Genomic DNA, 12,911 nt, shown 5'->3' with positions numbered 1-12,911 from the left:
TGTCAGCTCCTGTACATTGTACAGTACACCGCGGGTAAAAGGGAACGATTCACTCCTGTCTGGGACTGGACGGCCCCGTGTGTGTCTCATTGTCAGCTCCTGTACATTGTACAGTACACAGTGGGTAAAAGGGAACGATTCACTCCTGTCTGGGACTGTACGGCCCGTGTGTGTCTCAGTGTCAGCTCCTGTACATTGTACAGTACACAGTGGGTAAAAAGGAACGATTCACTCCCGTCTGGTACTGGACGGCCCCGTGTGTGTTTCAGTGTCAGCTCCTGTACATTGTACAGTACACCGCGGGTAAAAGGGAACGATTCGCTCCTGTCTGGTACTGGACGGCCCCGTGTGTGTCTCAGTGTCAGCTCCTGTACACTGTACAGTACACAGTGGGTAAAAAGGAACGATTCACTCCCGTCTGGTACTGGACGGCCCCGTGTGTGTTTCAGTGTCAGCTCCTGTACATTGTACAGTACACCGCGGGTAAAAGGGAACGATTCGCTCCTGTCTGGTACTGGACGGCTGGTTTTGATTCTGATAGAAAGTGTCAATGGAAAGACAGATTCTGAATAAACACATTGCTGGGTGCCGGGGGGAGATGTCTCTAAAATGTAACTCAGTTTGGTACTAACATTGGAGACAGGGTTGTGTGTAACTGTGGAGGCGAGCAAGTGTTCAGCTAAACACCAATAATCTGCAGTCTGAATCAACAGGTGGAAACTCTTGACTATAACAGGAAGGTGCTGAGGTAAAACAGGGATTAAACAGTGACGCTAAACAGGGGAAAGGGTCAGCAGTGTGTGTATTAATCCAGTCGACGCACTGACAGCCCATAATGCTGGTACCTAACCTCTTGTGGAATCATTCTGAGCAATGAAGAGTTTTGAATTTCCGAGGGGACCTTCACAGGCGGAATCCTCGACAGGAAGCTGTTAATGATACACGGGAGGGGCTGCATTTACTCTGGGTCGTTTGTAACAGTGCCCCTCCCACCCTTTAGAGGGAGGGATCTCTCGAGATGTGTCGGAGGAAAACTCCGAGTGGGATTCACTCCGGGCTCTGCGGGGAATCAAAGTGAAGGCCTCGGGCCCATGGGGCAGGCTCTCAGATCTCCTCGTACCAATCGTCGTCAATGATCTTCCCTCTGCATCTCGTCTCCTCTCCCACCCTGGGGTTTCCCAATGGGAATTCTCCAGTTTGAGCTGTTTAGAAGAGGAGGAGGAAGAGCCAGCGGAGGATTGCCAGGCACGTCAGGCTGCCCAAGAGGTGCCCTGTGCACACCCCTCAGTTACTGCACAGCCATATCTGCAGACAGAGGTGAACGTACCTGTCTCTGGCAGAGGATTAGTGCTTGTAGAGGCTCCTATTGCCAGAGGAAGCTGAGAACCCAGACCCAGAGGCTCCACTTAAATATGTGACTGTATGAATCACCAGAATGTTGGATGTTTCCTTGGTACCAAGGCTTGTCAAGATTGAATGGAGAACCAGCACTATCTGGTGAAAGAAGTTTTCACAACTAGATCTGGGAGTGACCGATTCCCTTTATCTGGATTGTGCTGGGCTATTATTTAAGACCAGGTAAAGTAAACAGTTTGTGACTAATGGACACATCTGGCTTTTCTCAAATAATGAAGAATGTGCTTGTTGTGGGTGTTTGACGTCCCCGTCTATGGGAATCTCACTAAATAAGGGAATCAGGTGTATCACTCAGATTGGTCAGTATATCAATAGGTGGGAAAAAGAGGTTTTACATTGAGAATCAAAAGATGGTGTTTTTCACAAAAGAGAATCAGGGAGAGAGAATGAAAAGAGGGAGGTTAGAGGGGAAGTTAGAAGATCCCCATTAGTTGGAGATAGACTACAGTTCCTGTAAAGCACCTTGGGACGTTTCACTACTTTAAAGGCACTATATAAATGCAGGTGGTTGTTGTTCTAATTCCGTCCATCACTCGTATGTAAGAGTTAAGTTTCAGAGAACGGAAGAGAGATTCTCCTTCCACTGAGTGGACAGATATCAGAGGAAGGAAGAAATGACGACAGGACTGAGATTCATTCACCAACATCCTGGAGACTAGGCCGAGCGAGACCACCAATGCACCGACTCAGAAGGACGGGATGAGGTCATATATAGTCCTGGAGTCATTGCTAAACCCGTGAGATTATCGGAAATAAGCTGAATTAACTAGGCTTTAACATATCTGATAGACTTGCAATTTACTCAGCGAGTTGTTACGATCTGGAACGCGCTGCCTGAAAGGGCGGTGGAAGCAGATTCAATAATAACTTTCAAAAGGGAATTGGATAAATACTTGAACTAAAAAAAATTTGCAGGGCTACAGGGAAAGAGTAGGGGAATGGGACTAACTGGATTGCTGTTAGAAAGAGCCAGCATGGGCTCGATGGGCCGAATTGCCTCCTTCTGTGCTGTAACCGTTCTATGATTCAAAACTGTTACAGGAATCTAGTGTAAACTAACCTTGCTGATATTGTATCAATCAACACTGAGCATAACCTGCGATAAGTACAGCCCATCTGATGCTGAGTTTCTGTGACACACTCGAACAGGCTTTGTAACCCCAGATATTAATCCCATCAGTTAATAATGTCAATCTAAATATCTTGAGCACTCCAACTGTTTGATATTAAGATGCCACTAATTGTAATATCATAACTGTCAATAAAGAAATGTTAGTTCATGATTTCATGGTCTGAGATCCTCGTTGATGATTTAGGCATGAAGAGGTTAACTCACTCACTCAGTATTTTACATAATAGCAGGTTGGTAGTGTAAATGTTAATATCATTTAGATCAGTCGATGTAAAACAGTTCAAGCAAAGCCCAATTGGGCCATCGAATTCCCCCGATATGGTCAGTATCTGATCGTTCTTTGATGAGGATTCACCAGGTGCTATTTGATTAATATTCTAGCAGGGTTAATGGGTTTACCAATCGAAGGTGGGCTGATTGATGAATCATGGAAGGGTTGTTGATGATGTCGACTGTGCGGGGGCTGGGTAGACTGTGCGGGGGGGATTGGGGTAGACTGTGCGGGGGCAGGGTAGACTGTGCGGAGGGGGTTGGGGTAGACTGTGCGGAGGGGGTTGGGGTAGACTGTGCGGAGGGGGTTGGGGTAGACTGTGCGGGGGCGGGGTAGACTGTGCGGAGGGGGTTGGGGTAGACTGTGCGGAGGGGGTTGGGGTAGACTGTGCGGAGGGGGTTGGGGTAGACTGTGCGGGGGCGGGGTAGACTGTGCGGAGGGGGTTGGGGTAGACTGTGCGGAGGGGGTTGGGGTAGACTGTGCGGAGGGGGCGGGGTAGACTGTGCGGAGGGGGTTGGGGTAGACTGTGCGGAGGGGGCGGGGTAGACTGTGCGGAGGGGGTTGGGGTAGACTGTGCGGGGGGGGTTGGGGTAGACTGTGCGGGGGGGGTTGGGGTAGACTGTGCGGAGGGGGTTGGGGTAGACTGTGCGGGGGGGGTTGGGGTAGACTGTGCGGAGGGGGGTTGGGGTAGACTGTGCGGGGGGGGTTGGGGTAGACTGTGCGGAGGGGGGTTGGGGTAGACTGTGCGGGGGGGGTTGGGGTAGACTGTGCGGGGGGGGTTGGGGTAGACTGTGCGGGGGGGATTGGGGCACACTTTGTGGTGAGGGTTGGGGTAGACTGTGCGGGGGGGGTTGGGGTAGACTGTGCGGAGGGGGTTGGGGTAGACTGTGCGGGGGGGGTTGGGGTAGACTGTGCGGAGGGGGGTTGGGGTAGACTGTGCGGGGGGGATTGGGGCACACTTTGTGGTGAGGGTTGGGGTAGACTGTGCGGAGGGGGTTGGGGTAGACTGTGCGGGGGGGGTTGGGGTAGACTGTGCGGAGGGGGTTGGGGTAGACTGTGCGGGGGGGGTTGGGGTAGACTGTGCGGAGGGGGTTGGGGTAGACTGTGCGGGGGGGGTTGGGGTAGACTGTGCGGGGGGGGGGGGTTGGGGTAGACTGTGCGGGGGGGGTTGGGGTAGACTGTGCGGGGGGGATTGGGGCACACTTTGTGGTGAGGGTTGGGGTAGACTGTGCGGAGGGGGTTGGGGTAGACTGTGTGGTGAGGGTTGGGGTAGACTAATTGGCGAGGGTTGGGGTAGACTTGTTGGTGAGGGAGGCTGATTAATGAAGGTTTGGGTGGACAGATGGATGACGGTCGGTTTGTCATTGAAGCTTTGAACAGACTGATTGATGGGAGTCCGGCCCCTTTCTGTGAAGGGTTTGAATAGGAATCAAAAAATACAAGTGACAGATCTCGGGGCAGGGTTGGCTGAGATCGCAGTCTGATCCCACCTGGCAGACGTGTCCCAGCAGGAGGGAGGAACAATCCCAGCGGCAAGTCATAGCCGAGGTGGGCCCGGGAATATATCGGAGGCACCAGGATTGGTTTGGGTGCTGGCTGGATACATTCTCCTGGCTGCAATTGCTGAGGCAAAGTAGAAGCAAGGGGAGGGGATAGATGGCAGAGAGGTAAAGACTGCGTCGTTTGGAGAGAAATGCCTGCTCAGATCACATAGTTACTTACCTGACAGGACCGGAGGCGATTACACCATCCTATTAATCCGAGACAACAAGACAGTGGGTAGCTCATTAACACCATTCATCATTCAGACAAATTGCTGCACTAATTATTGGTCCTTCCCACTGCCACTCTCGGGCACTGTGCCACTTGAAGTAAAGGAGGTCAATATGAAGCTGGGACACGTGTGGCATCTGTCTCAGTGACGCTGGGTGAGATGGGGTCAGTCTATTGGGCCCTTTCACTTTCTTTACCAATACTTCTCTCTAGATAATTAGTGTGAGGGAATGGCAGACTGGCAGTGCCACCAATGCGATACTGGATGTACCATCTACAGGATGCACTGCAGCAACTCGCCAAGGCTTCTTCGACAGCACCTCCCAAACCCGCGACCTCTACCGCCTAGAAGGACAAGGGCAGCAGGCACATGGGAACAACACCACCTGCACGTTCCCCTCCAAGTCACACACCATCCCGACTTGGAAATATATCGGCCGTTCCTTCATCGTCGCTGGGTCAAAATCCTGGAACTCCCTTCCTAACAGCACTGTGGGAGAACCTTCACCACACGGACTGCAGCGGTTCAAGAAGGCGGCTCACCACCACCTTCTCAAGGGCAATTAGGGATGGGCAATAAATGCCGGCCTCGCCAGCGACGCCCACATCCCATGAAGGAATTTTTAAAAAACTGGCAGGGCCCAATTCATGCTCGTTATTCCCCGGATGGTGAGTTTCTGATCTTCTGAATTGCCTTATTTTTCCCTCAATATTAGGAACAGAGGAACGGGAATTGGGCCCTTGAGACTGATCCGTCCTTGTGTTGGTCAGTGGGCACCTCCATCTTTTCAATCCCAGTTCCTTGGCTTTTCTCCATATCGATGTCCTTACTTATGGAAACACCTCCGTTGACTCCTGAGGCAGGGCGTTCAAACCCTCACAACCCTCCGCTGAGGAGATTTTTATTCAATTTACTTTGAACCGGTTTAGCTCCAGCTCTGAGATTGTGTCCCGTTTTGTTTTTAGAATTTCCCTTCCTAGAATCATGAACTCATTTAATTATAGAATCCCAGCACAGAAGGGGTCCATTCTGCCCATCGCTCCTATACCTTCTCTCTCTAAAAGAGCTCTCCCCTCAGTCCCATTCCCCTGCCCTTTCCCCAAACCCTTTTGAAGTTTTCTGTATTAAATATTTCTCCACTTCCCTTTGAAACACTATTCTGGATTCTAATTCCACCACTGTTTCTGGTAGGTTGTATCAGGCCTCAACAACCCTCTGCATAAAAACATTCTAACCTCTCCCTTCGTTCTTTTGGTGATGATCTTAACTCTGGTTACAGACTCACTGATCAGTTTCTCTGCGAGAGTCACAGCAGGCCGATCGCCGGGAGTAACAGGCCAGTAAGGCTACTGACCCCATTTTTAGGCCCTTACCCCCTTGTTAATCCCAACAATCAGCCCACCACAACTTTCCAAAGTGAAAATTGACCCTCCCCCCCTGGCCCTGCCACCCTCCCACCCCGGTCTGGTTTACTCCTTCCTCACTTAACAAGGTGACAGCACAGAAGGTGGCCATTCGGCCCGTCGAACAAGGTGAGACAATCCGCAGACCGAGGCAACTCAACCCAGTCAAATCAATTCAAAGATTCCTCCTGACAAGACGCTGAACAAAACCCTCCTGCTCTCTGCCTTTTATCTTCTGCAGCCAATGTCTGAGGCATTTCCTGGATTGAATGAGCAGCTGTGAATGGTGTGAAATCAGCTTCCATCAGTGCCTCGTCACCAGACGACACTTCAAACCTCAACACTCTCCGTTATCTGGAGAGAGAGGAGTGCAGGAGTGTGTCAGGCCCAAGTTACATGATTGGATCCAACTCACACTCCAATCCCGGAATGCCACTTTGATTATATCTCGCCCTGTAAGGGTCACACTCTGTATTTCATCTGATGATTGATTAATGATTTCCGTCTCTCTCTCTCACTCCCTGCCGAGCCCAGACTGCTGCTCAATGAAAGCTTTAAAGTGCAGCAAGGTCCACGAATTAACTGAACGGAGCTTCATGAAGAGGGGGTGATGAGAGCTCCTTATCAACGAACACGGATTGCCCCCCACTTTCAGTTGGAGGGGAGACTGTCTAAAACCGTCAGACTCAACCAGTCCAGTGATAGATAGCAATGGGTGTTGATAGTGTATGGAAAGGGTTAATTACACGGTGCTGCGGTCTATTAATATTATAGACGCATTACAGCACAGAAAGAGGCCATTCGGCCCATCGAGCCCCTGCCGGTTCTTTGTAAGAGCAATCCAGTTAGTCCCAATCCCCTGCTCTTTCCCTGTAGCCCTGAAAAATTTTTCCCTTCAAGTATTTATCCAATTCCTTTTTGAAAGCCACGATTGAATCTGCTTCCACCGCCCTTTCAGGCAGCGCATTCCAGATCATAACAACTCGCTGCGTAAAAAAGATTTTCCTCGTGTCACCTTTGCTTCTTTTGCCAATCACCTTAAATCTGTGTCCTCTGGTTCTCGACCCTTCCGCCAATGGGAACAGTTTCTCTTTATTTACTTTATCTAAACCGGTCATGATTTTGAACACTTCTATCAAATCTCCTCTCAACCTTCTCTGCTCTAAGGGGAACAACCCCAGCTTCTCCTGTCTATCTACACAAGAGTGGAACTTGAGCCTGGACACGGAGTGGTGTCAGGAGATAGTCGTACAATTAGACTGCCTCTCATCCCTGCTTCTAGTGAAATGGGAAGGTTATCTCAAAATGGCTGTTTTACCATCTGACTAGAAATGGTGTTCAAAGGAAATTGCCCCTCTTATGTTTACTCTCTCGTTGACACATAGCGACACAAGGAGATCCTCCCTTGGACCCAGAGGTACATTGAAAAACGGTGCATTGGTCGCCTTTAAACTAGAGAGATACGATACAGGCAAAATCACAGCTAACACGTCTAGTCTTTCACTTATGTGCCAGATGAATAATCAAACAGTTGCACACTCCAAACAGTGCTATCACTAGTGAGAGCGAACACATCCAATGGTGCAAATAACTGGTGAGAACACACAAATCCAATGGTGAAAATAACTAGTGAGAATAAACACATCCAATGGTGAAAATAACTAGTGAGAACACACAAATCCAATGGTGAAAATAACTAGTGAGAACACACAAATCCAATGGTGAAAATAACTAGTGAGAATAAACATATCCAATGGTGCCAATCAAGTCAGAGCAAACACATCCAATAGTGTCAATCACCAGTGAGAATGAACACATCCAATAGTGCCAGGCACCAGTCAGCATTAATAGATACAGGCCCCCAAAATTGACAAAAACTACATAACAAGTAACAGTGTTGGGCACCACAACCCAACTGTACATCAGATACTGCCAGGGACTAGTGCACACTGCTCAGTGTTTGTCACTAATACAAATGAGTGTGTCAGTACATGGACCCTGGTCACCAACACACACTAACATCTCAGTATTGGTCCCAATAACAATGAAAAGCACTCTACCTCGGTGAGGGTTTGTGGGAACTGCTGCAGGTGAATGTGAAAGGCTGGCACACACTGGATGGTGAGGTTTAAAACCACTCCCAGGGAGCCCAGATGCAGGCAGGCCGCCTGGAATACCTGGGGGTTCATTGTGTCGGAACACTCGAGGATCTCACCGGCTGCAGTCATCAAGGTCAGCGCCTCTACCTGAGGGAAGAAGACCCAGGTTACAAGGGCTGGTTTACTGTTTGTCACAGAAGTGTGAGGGTAGACCATCGATACAAGAGCTGGAAGGCCTTAAAGTGCCAGGTAAAAATATCTAAACACACTGGTGCTTACACCACCATGTGAACCATTGCTGATGTACTGGTGTACAGGCGATGTGTCACACTAGGAGAGCACAGGGAAGCACCAACAGGATCTTCAATGGCCAACAAACATTGACCCTTCGGTCTGAATAGTGATGAACACAGGAACATGGGAATTGTTGGACGATAACAGACCGAGGTCGATCTCGTTCACCTCCTACAGTCCCGGTCGTCACATGATACAACGATAATGGAGTTGTTGACTAATCACAGCAATCAATCTCCATCAATTTATTCTACAACAGACCCAGACATGAGGTGAGGAAAACCCCCAGTGGTGGAGAGCTTTGGGAACCAGAGGTCCAAAGTCACCTGTTCCTCCCGAGCCTGTTACACTCACCACACGTCACGTCTCAAATTACTCACAGACTGGATCCCAAAATATTATTTTCTGAAAGAAATCTATCCAATTTGTATTTGACTGAATCAACATTAACTGTTTCCACCGTCTCCCGAGGGAGTCTGTTCCACAGACCAGTTCTGACGAAAGTTCATCGACCCGAAACATTAAGTCTGTTTCTTTCTCCACAGATGCTGCCTGACCCGCTGAGTGTTTCCAGCATTTTCAGACTTTATTTTAATAGAATCCAACGCAGACACAACACAGAGAGCTGCCCCTTGTGTCAGAGTGGATAGTCACGTGTGCAGTTAGTCCAGTCTGGGTTTGAGCAGCTACAAGCTGATAATATAAACTTCACATTAAAGAGCAGTTGGTGGAGCTAATCGCCCTGGGAAAGGGCTAGTACCTGGGTGGCCAGAATGCCATGCTGGATGCCAGTGTTGTGGGTGCCAGTACCAATCACTCCTCCAACTGTTAGGTCGGACACGGCGCCAATACTGAAAGAGGAACGAGTCACATCTTTAGTGTAAACACATTGTGATTAGATCAGGCCCTGCCTGTACAGGGTTAGGTTGTGAGCGCAGGCTGTATGAACTTGGCTTTTATTGCCTTGAGTTTGGAAGATTAAGGGGTGATCTGATTGAGGTGTTTAAAATGATTTAAGAGATTTGATAGGGTCGATAGAGAGAAACTATTTCCTCTGGTGGGAGAGTCCAGAACAAGGGGGCAGAACCTTAAAATTAGAGCCAGGCCGTTCAGGGGTGATGTCAGGAAGCACTTCTTCACACAAAGGGGAGTGGGAATCTGGAACTCTCTCCCCCCAAAAAGCTGATCAAGCTGGGGGTCAATTGAAAATTTCAAACCTGAGACTGGTAGATTTTTGCTGGGTGAGGGGATGCAGGGTTACAGAGACAAGGCGGGTAGATTGAGTTATGATACAGATCAGCCATGATCTAATTGAATGGCGGAACAGGCTCGAGGGGCTGAATGGCCTCCTCCTGTTCCTATGTTGAACGGTTTGCCTGGGTCAGTATCCAGTGGGCTGGTCCCTGGCCCCCAGAAACTCTTCACTTCAAAAATCCCTCACAGTTGAGACAAAGAACGAGATGAAAGGATAAACATGGGATCAGCTCACCACCCTAATCACACATGCACACAACACGCAACACACACACACAACACATACACAAACACAAACACACACGCACAACACATACACAAACACACACATATACACAACATACATGCACACACCCACATGCACACTCACACCCATGCACAAGCACTCACACACACACACACACACACACACATGCACATGTGCACACACACACAACTACACACACATGCACACAAAGCCATGCACACATTCTCATGCACACCCATGTACATGCTCACCCCCCCCGTGCACACACTTATACGCTCACCCACACCCCCACATGCACATATACTCACACACACACACCCACACACACACATGCACATATACTCACACACACACACACACACACACACACCCACATGCACATATACTCACACACACACACACACACACACACACACCCACATGCACATATACTCACACACACACACACACACCCCACATACACATATACTCACACATACACACACACACACACACACCCACATGCACATATACTCACACACACACACACACACACCCCACATACACATATACTCACACATACACACACACACACACACACCCACATGCACATATACTCACACACACACACACACACACCCACATGCACATATACTCACACACACCCCCCACATACACATATACTCACACATACACACACACACACACACACCCACATGCACATATACTCACACACACCCACCCACACACACACATGCACATATACTCACACACACCCCCCACATACACATATACTCACACACACCCTCCCACACACCCACATACACATATACTCACACACACACACACACCCACATGCACATATACTCACACACACACACACACCCCCACATACACATATACTCACACACACACACACACACACCCCACATACACATATACTCACACACACACACACACACACCCACATACACATATACTCACACACACACACACACATACACATATACTCACACACACACACACACCCCACATACACATATACTCACACACACACACACACACACACCCCCCACACACACACACACACACATACACATATACTCACACACACACACACACCCCCCACACACACACACACACACACCCACATACACATATACTCACACACACACACACACACACCCACATACACATATACTCATGCACACACAAACACACACACGACTGCACGACATTGAACACAACTATAAAACCAACAAACGTGTCACTCTCTGAGCCTGAGACACATTGTAAAGTGAGACTGAGCCCAGGCACTTTATCCAACCCCTCGCCCAGACCATCCCTCTCCTGGACATCGATACACCTGACTTGCTCTCTGTAATCCTCCCTGTTTAGATGAAAACCTGATGTACTATATATTTATCAAAATTGATCTGCAGCAGATATCAGCGCCCAGGGATTGCAGTGAGTCTACGAGTGAGCAGAAATCAAAGGCTGTCAGATCTGGTTCCAGATCCTGTTTGAAACCCTTTGTGCTGTTTTATTAGCCGGGCAGTTAAACTGATAGAGAACCAATACTTCATCCCAGGATTAGCAGCAAGTTGACCGTACAATGCTGTCAATAACCCAGAGCTCCCCGTATCCTCACTGTGATGAATCTAATGACTCATCGCACCACCCTTGACAATAGCCCAGGACTCACGCCTCCCCCAGTCGTCATTCCCCTCTTACACACGTGCATGTTCGCACACAAACACACATATACCCACATGCACACACGTGTGCTCCTCTTCTCCTCTCTTCCAGGGCCACAAGGGGATGGCTCCCTCCGGGTATCTGGATCCAGTTGCCATTATTCAGAGTGAGTCCTGGTGGCTATTTGACTGTAGGCGGCACTATAGATGAGCCCCACCTGTGCATTCCTGGTCACTGTCTTTGAGCGGGAACCTGGCTGATTTTCCTCTCCCCACCTCAAGCTCTGCCCTCCATCACCTCCATCACCTCCACCCCCCGCGCCCCCCACCCCGAGATCTGCAATTATCTCTCGCATTTAGTTTCAGTGCTGAGATTGCAAATCCCAACTGGGACAGTAGGGGTTGCTGCTGTCGGTCTCTGTGTCTGCCGGTCTGGGAGTCAGGCAGGGTGCCTGCGTCTGACCCCTGTCTGTAGATGGTGCTGCCCTAGTGGGCCCCCGGGGGGACTGAAGCCAGTTTACTGTGATGCCCTCCCTAGTTGAGTAGCACTATCCATGGTCACACATGAAAACTGACCCATCGGGAGAGGTTTCTCAGGGTCCTTGGTTCTCGACGAATGGGACCCAAAAGGAAATGATGGGGAGACTGCTTTCGGAGAAACGATGGTGATACTCGTCCCATAAAACATAGAGAAAATGTCAAAGACAGAGTGCTCCTTGTGAACCGATGAACAAGGCCCAACAGAGGCCCTCGCTGAACTCACGCGGTTTGCGATTCAGCCGCTCTAACACACTGGAGACGAGCGCAGGGGGCTAGAAATTGGACCCTGCCCAGAGTGGGATCGATCCCGTTGCTGTGCACACTGCTCACGCCCAATGAGACTGGCGGCATAATCGTGGCAAATTGGTTCACCTGCCTCATTTGTTTATTACCGGCGAATGTTGGGAGCCAGACACGGCCCGAGAGGCAGCTCACCGGTCCGGCGGGGAGGGGGGGGAGCGAGACCGGCCAGCTCGGACACCAGCCGAGGCTGGAAACAGAGTCTGAGGGTGGGGGAGGGGGGAAGAGGTAATCAAGAGCGGGGTGGGGGGAGGGGGGCAATCGTTGGGGGGGAGGGGGGCAATCGGGAGGGTGGGAGTGAGTGGTGGTCGTCAGCAGCCCGTGGGTTTAATGCTGGAGCCTGGAGGAGAATTCCTGCTCCTCCCGACTCTGCAACACGGTAAGGAATAAAAATTAAACTCCCCTTTCAGGAGGTGGCCTCCAGCAGTCCCTTTAAGGAGCCCGGGTTTGGCTGCCAAGTGCCTGAGGACATTGGCCGCTATATGAACAGCGCTGGCCACTGTCA

The 12,911-nt window shown here is 49.9% G+C and overlaps 1 protein-coding gene across 2 annotated transcripts in view; it reads right to left on the bottom strand.

The window, feature by feature from the left end:
* LOC137324338 (L-gulonolactone oxidase-like) overlaps positions 1-12,911 on the bottom strand; it is a 38,154-nt gene that overhangs the window by 13,299 nt on the left and 11,944 nt on the right. Inside the window, exons 5-6 of one of the 2 annotated variants that reach the window (XM_067988512.1) lie at positions 9,150-9,240; positions 8,057-8,242 (exon numbers count right to left, since the gene is read on the bottom strand). In XM_067988512.1, coding sequence (XP_067844613.1) covers positions 8,057-8,242; positions 9,150-9,240 — 277 coding nt within the window. The remainder of the gene's footprint in view (positions 1-8,056; positions 8,243-9,149; positions 9,241-12,911) is intronic. The other variant, XM_067988513.1, reaches the window with a different exon arrangement.

This window comes from Heptranchias perlo, chromosome 8, assembly GCF_035084215.1.
Source record: "Heptranchias perlo isolate sHepPer1 chromosome 8, sHepPer1.hap1, whole genome shotgun sequence".
Lineage (NCBI taxonomy): Eukaryota > Metazoa > Chordata > Chondrichthyes > Hexanchiformes > Hexanchidae > Heptranchias > Heptranchias perlo.
This window is presented reverse-complemented; position numbering and strand designations above follow the sequence as displayed.